This window comes from Pteropus alecto, unplaced genomic scaffold, assembly GCF_000325575.1.
Source record: "Pteropus alecto unplaced genomic scaffold, ASM32557v1 scaffold725, whole genome shotgun sequence".
Lineage (NCBI taxonomy): Eukaryota > Metazoa > Chordata > Mammalia > Chiroptera > Pteropodidae > Pteropus > Pteropus alecto.
Window position 1 is genome coordinate 116,858 of NW_006436637.1, and position 6,921 is coordinate 123,778.

At 43.9% G+C, this 6,921-nt stretch overlaps 1 protein-coding gene across 1 annotated transcript in view; it reads left to right on the forward strand.

Annotated features, from left to right (window-relative positions):
• Positions 1–4,437, forward strand: part of PROC (protein C, inactivator of coagulation factors Va and VIIIa) — a 13,855-nt gene extending 9,418 nt beyond the window's left edge. The window contains exons 7-8 of the mRNA XM_006913437.3: positions 702–819; positions 2,066–4,437. Of these exons, the coding sequence (XP_006913499.2) occupies positions 702–819; positions 2,066–2,643 (696 nt within the window). The 3' untranslated portion in view covers positions 2,644–4,437. The remainder of the gene's footprint in view (positions 1–701; positions 820–2,065) is intronic.
• Positions 4,438–6,921: the final 2,484 nt, after the last annotated feature.

Sequence of the window (6,921 nt, forward strand, 5' to 3'; positions counted from 1 at the left end):
GTGGGGGATGTACAGGAAGGAGGGTTCCAGTTTAAAAAAAGAGCTGGAAAGATAATGTTCTGCTGGTCAGATTTTAGGCAGAGGCCCTGCCGATGCAGAGGTGTTTCATGTGGGAGAGGGCTGGGAGGGACGGCTGACTCTAGCCTCTCCAACTTCACCATGGGAACTAACACTTATTTGGTCCCCCTCTCTGCCAGGCCCTGGGGTATAGAACTCACTAAGCAGTGTATTGGCAGGCCTTTGGGAGCTCACAGATCTGGGAGGGTCAGCCCTTAACCACACTGCAGCTGAATGGGACCAGGGCCAGAAGGCCAGCAGGATGGGCTGAGAGAACCTGAGAGGGTCTCCCAAGGCAGCCTGGGGCCCTCAAAGGCTTTTCACAGGACTCAGGGTACAGTCTGAGCCCCCAATGGTGAGAAGAACTCTCTGGGTGATGTTGAGGAAGAAGATAGGAACAGCATGGGCAAAGGCAGGGAGAAGCCCTGGAACAAGCCAACTCTGTAAACTGTGCAGAAATAGAAAATGCCATAAAAGGGCCAGAAGTCCATGCCCACAGGGTCAGAGAACCCAGGAAAGACCTACCTATGCTTCCGGTGCCTCAGGTTTGAGAACCACGCCAGGGGCTGTGCTGAGACTCAGGGACCTTGACTTGAAGTTGTCAGAAGGTAGTGCTGTGATGTCACTACCCATCCCTATTCCAGGTGATCTTGCTGGACTCCAAGAAGAAGCTGGCCTGTGGGGCAGTGCTCATTCACACCTCCTGGGTGCTGACAGCTGCCCACTGTATGGAAGACTCCAAGAAGCTCACCGTCAGGCTCGGTGCGGGCTAGAGCCATGCAGGAGGAGGCCGCCAGAGGCCTCAGGGAGGGGTGGCACCAGACAGGTGCACCAGGTTTGGGGACCCTATCCTTGGGGATTCTTGAGCAAGGGGCTGCTTGAGCTCCACAGAGGTGTTTTGGGGGTAGAGATGTATTTGCTCCCAACCTGCCACTCCCGTGGTGGGATTTTAGTCACAGTAATACCTGGTATTTTGCAGGTAGGGGATTCTCTGGTACCCTCTTTAACTCTGAGCCTAGGTGCTCATACATACATGTTTGCAAATGAGGGGGGTTAAACACATCCTTACATCTTTCCCCCCACTCCTGTGCATTGGGCTGTGTTTGTGGACCTCCAAAACCCTCTGATGCAGAGACCCACAGGGCACCCACATGGCCTCGCCTCAGGGGCATTCTTCATACAGATTGATGGGAATGGAACTGTGGAGCGGGGCCCTGGCATCTGCCATAGCAATGGGCTGCTTCTCCGCAGTTTGGGGATCCCCAAGCCTAGGCCCCACTCTATACCAGTTTCTGGAGGGGGCTCTCACTCCATTCTTAATGCAAAAAAGAAGGAAAAGATGTATTGAGAATGACCAGAGTCACGTTCCCTATAATTATCTGCAGCACCAACCAATGACCAGTGGCCTCTAGTGGGGCCCTGCTTGGAATTTCCAGGTGCCTCCCAACCCACCAGGAACCATCAGCCATGCCTGAGAGGACCTTGTCTCTTGTGTGTGACCCAGATCTTTCTTCTCTGCAGAGCCTGGATCCTGTTGATCCTCCTCTCTGGGTCTTGCTCTTCCTGCTCTGCCTCCACCATGGCATGTCCCTGCCTTGTGCTCAGGCTGGGCACTGCTAGCCATGCCTCTGCTGCCAGGAGAGTCTCATCTCTCCAGCTGCAGCTACCCTATATATTCTCTTTGTGGCTCTGCTCTGTGTCTCAGGTTTCCAGGGGGCCTTGGGCTTCCCTGCCAACTGCTTACCGCTGGTCACTTCCCTGGCACTACTCCATCTCTGAGTGAGTCCTAAATTCAGACCAGCATTCTGCCCCTTCAGGATTGACATTCATGGGCCATTACCTTTAATAGGGATCTGAAGTGCAGACATGTGGCCCATGATGGTGCCTGGGATGCATGCTGACCACACCGGCTGTGGACCCATTGCTTGCCCTCCACCAGGGCCTGTATGAGCACAGTCGTTGTGTCAGCCTCCCCCAGGCCCACTCTGACAGCTCCTCTGCCCTGCAGGGGAGTATGACCTGCGGCGCAGGGAGAAGTGGGAGGTGGACCTGGACATCAAGGAGGTCCTCATGCATCCCAACTACAGCAAGAGCACCAATGACAATGACATTGCACTGCTCCGCCTGGCCCGGCCTGCCACCTTCTCACAGACCATTGTTCCCATCTGCCTCCCAGACAGTGGCCTCTCTGAGCGCGAGCTCACCAAGGTTGGCCAGGAGACAGTGGTGACGGGCTGGGGCTATCGCAGTGAGACCAAGAGAAACCGCACCTTCGTCCTCAATTTCATCAAGATTCCTGTGGCCCCTCGCAATGAGTGTGTCCAGGCCATGCACCACAGGGTCTCTGAGAACATGCTGTGCGCAGGCATCCTTGGGGACCCTCGGGATGCCTGCGAGGGTGACAGTGGGGGACCCATGGTTGCCTCCTTCCGCGGCACCTGGTTCCTGGTGGGCCTGGTGAGCTGGGGCGAGGGCTGTGGGCGCCTCCACAACTATGGCATTTATACCAAAGTTGGCCACTACCTCGACTGGATCCATAGCTACGTTGGAGCTGAGGAGGTCTCCCTTGAGAGCCAGGTGCCATAGCATCCCTCCCACCATGTCTGGATCCTTAGAATGGGGGCTGGGCTTTTGAATGACAATTTATGCAACATTAAAAGGGGAATGCAACAAGCATATCAGCTGCTATTTTGTCTTTCCATTCCTTTTTTGGGCTGGTCTGGAGCGAATTAATATTTACTGAGCATCTACTGTATGTCCTACACTTTACAAACAGAATCTTATTTAACTTCCACAGCAACTTTGTGGGATAGGGAGGAGCAGGTCCAAGTTTTTGTGAGGTCTGAAGCTGATAACATATGGCAGGGAGGCTCTCTTTATAAAAAAGAATTAAAAATGCAACTTCAAAACTGTGAAAGCCTCTCCCAGGGTTTTGGGAGGGGCTTGTGCAAGTCAGAGATCCTGAAGCTGAAGCTTTCCAGTAAACCCAACTCTGGTGGAAGAGCTTTTTAACTCATAGTACAGAGGAGGAAACAGGTTCAGGAAAGTTTACCTGGTGGTGTCAGGATTCAAATCTAGGAGGGCAGCCATTTCGAGCACCTGTGAGTGTGGAGGCCACCACTGGCCCTGTGAGAGAAGAAGCCAGAGACCCAGAAGGTTCAGCCCAAACAGAGCTCACAGTGCAGTTGGGGAAGCTGTTTAAGAACAATGTTACGCAACTATGAATAGCAATAAGAAATAGGCTCTGTCTTGACCTGAATTTATAAGCATAAATGGATGAGACAGAGAAAGAAGTTAGGATGTACTTGATAATAAAGGTAGTGGTGAGTCAAACGAGATTAGTATAAAGTCCTAGAACTGGTCTAACTCTCTGTGTGGCCTTGGGCAAGTCACTTCCCTTCTCCAGGAGTTAGCAAATGAAGGGATTGAATGAGAGCAGTGGTATTCAACCCGGTTGTACATTTAAATCCTGTAGAGAGCTTTTGAAAACATCTATGTCCAGTCCCAACCTCAGATTCTGGTTTAACTGGTTTAGGGTAGGGGACCCAGAAGCTGATATTTTAAAAATTCCCTCAGTCATTTTAATGTGTGATTGGGGTTAAAAACTGCAGGACCAAATGGTCTTTAAAGGCCTTTTATGCTTGGGTAGGTGCTAGTTCTAAGACTCTCAAGACAATGAGAATGAAGAACAGAGTTTCAGAAAGTACAGCACAAGTCAGTCAACAGTAAAGGGGGCCATGACTTGCGATTACACACAGCCTGTCAGCACCACAGCTGCTGCTTACGGATCGTTGGGGACACCAAGACCCACTGAGCTGGTTATCTATATACAACCATCAGAAAAGAAGTATGCCTGAATGGGCCCTGCAGGATTCACCTTCTATGGACCTGGAAAATGAATAGGAAGGACTGCTTGGAAGTAGGAGGAAGCCAGGACAGGAACCATCTGATGATTAGTGCATTGGGTCACTACACTTGTAGTGGGACATGATGGATTGAGAGAATGACACTGTGCTGGAGGTCTTTGCCCCATTCAAGACTCTCCAGGTGAGTTTCCAGTCAAGACAGTTAACTAGTGTAGGCCAGATAACTTTTGGCATGACAGCATGAGATCTACTCTCCTGCTTGCCAGTAAAACTAGTGAAAATAATAAAACAAACAAACATTTAAAGTCTCTGAAAATGGTCCTAAGAACAAAAATATAAGAACAAAAATACAACTTTTAAACCAACACAAGCAAACCTGATCTGTCCAACAGAAAACAAAGGAGAATAAAAAACAATTAAGCAGCATACAAAAATCAATTGCACTTCTATATAATAACAATGGATGTGTGGAAATCAAATTAAAACACAATACTCAATCCAATTGCTTGTAAAAAAAATAATATAAATGAATCCACTATATTTTTAAAGGTAAATTATATTTTAGTAATTATAAAAGTAGTTTATATTTCATGGACTTTTAAAAAATTTTCATATTAGTTTTAGGTATATATTACATCTGTTAGACATTTATATAGTTTATGAAGTGATCCTCCCAATTACTCTAGCACCCAATTACTCTACACATAGCTATTACCACAGTATTGACTATATTCCCTATGCTGTACTGTATGTCCCCATGACTGTTTTGTAACTACTAATTAGTACTTCTTCATTCCTTTACCTTTTTGCCCCTTAACTCACTCTTCTCTGGCAATCATCTATTAGTTCTCTGTATTTATGAGTCTGTTTTAGTTCGTTCATTTCTTTTCTTCCTTAGATTCCACATTTAAGTGAAATCATATGGTATTTTTCTTTCTCTGACTTATTCACTCAGTATAATACCCTCCAGGTACAACCATGTCATTGCAAACAGTAGGATTTCATTTTTTTATGGCTGAGTAAAATTCCATTGTATATATGTACCATAATTTGTTTATCTAATCGTCTATTGGTGGGCACTTGGCTATTGTGAATAGCACTGCAGGGAACATAGATAGGCATGCATAGATATTTATGAATTAGTGTTTTGGTTTTCTTTGGACAGATACCCAGAATTGCAATTGCTGGGTCAAAAGGTAGAATTACCTCCAAAGTGTTTTCCATAGTGGCTGTACCAATTTGTAATTTGCAATGATACATTTGATAAGGGGTTAATATCAAAAATATATAAAGACCTCATACAACTCAACAACAATAAAGCAAACAATCCAATTAATAAATGGGCAGAAGACCTGAATAGGTACTTCTCCAAAGAGGAAATACAGATGGTCAACAGACATATGAAAAGATGCTCAAGATCTCTAATCATCAGAGAAATGCAAATTAAAACCACAATGAGCTATCACCTCATTGTCAGAACGGCTATCATCAATAAATCAAAAAACAAGTGTTAGTGAGGATGTGGAGAAAAGGGAACTCACTTATTGTTGGTAGAATTGCAAATTGGTACAGCCACTATGGAAAACACTTTGGAGGCAACTCAAAAAATTAAAAATGGATCTATCTTTTGACCCAGCAATTGCACTTCTGGGTATTTATCCAAAGAAACCAAAACACTAATTTGTAAATATTTATGCATGCTTATCTATGTTCACTGCAGTGCTATTCACAATAGCCAAGATATGGAAGCAACCTAAGTGCCCATCAATAGACGATTAGATAAACAACATATGGTACATATATACAATGGAATTTTACTCAGCCATAAAAAAATGAAATCCTACCATTTGCGATGACATGGTTGTACCTGGAGAGTATTATACTGAGTGAACTAAGTCAGAGAAAGAAAAATACCATATGATTTCACTTAAATGTGGAATCTAAGGAAGAAAAGAAATGAACGAACTAAAACAGACTCATAAATACAGAGAACTAATAGATGATTGCCAGAGAAGAGTAGGTTAGGGGGCGAATACAGAATCATTCACTTAAATGCAGAATCTAAGGAACAAAAAGAACAAACTAATCAAAAACAGACTTCCAGAGGGGAAGGGGTTGGGAGCTGGGAAAAAGGGGTAAAGAGTTAAAGAAGCACAAATTAGTAGTTGAAAGATGGTCATGGGGAGCGTGGCATAGGGAATGTAGTCAGCAATAATGTAATGGCTATATGTAGAACAGATAGATGATAAGAGTAATGGGGGGGGAGGTTATTTCATAAGCTATACAAATGTCTAACCAATGTACTATATATTTAAAACTAATTAAAAAAAACAGCAGAGATTGTCAGATTGGATGAAAAGTTAGGTTCAAATCTATATTGCCTACAAGAAAACTACTTTAAACATAAAGAAACAAGTAGAGTAAAAGTAAAAGGATGGGAAACATATACCATGCTAAGATTATCATAAGAAAATTAAAGTGGCTATATTAATAACAAAGTCTATTTCAAAGCAAAGAATATAACCAGGAATAAAGAGGGTCACTTTGTAATAATAAAAGAGTTAATTTATCCAGAGGACATAACAATCCTAAACATTTATGTACCTAACAATAAAGCTTCAAAACAGATGAAGAAAAAAGTTATAGAACTAAAGAAGGAAATAGACACATCCACGATTATACTAAAAAATTTCAACTCTTGTCTCTTAATATTTTGTAGAACAAGTAGAATAAAATCAATAGGTACAGAAAACTAGAACAACACTACCAACCTCCTTGACCTAATTGACATTTGTAGAACACTCCTCCAACAACAGCAAAATACACATTGTATTCAAGTGTGCACAGACATTTACGAAAATAGACCCTATTCCAGAACATAAAACAACTCAATAAATGTAAAATTATCCATGCCATACCAAGTATGTTCTCTTACTACAATGGAATTAAATTATAAATCAATAACAAAAAAAGTATGTGGGAAGTTCTCAGGACTTGG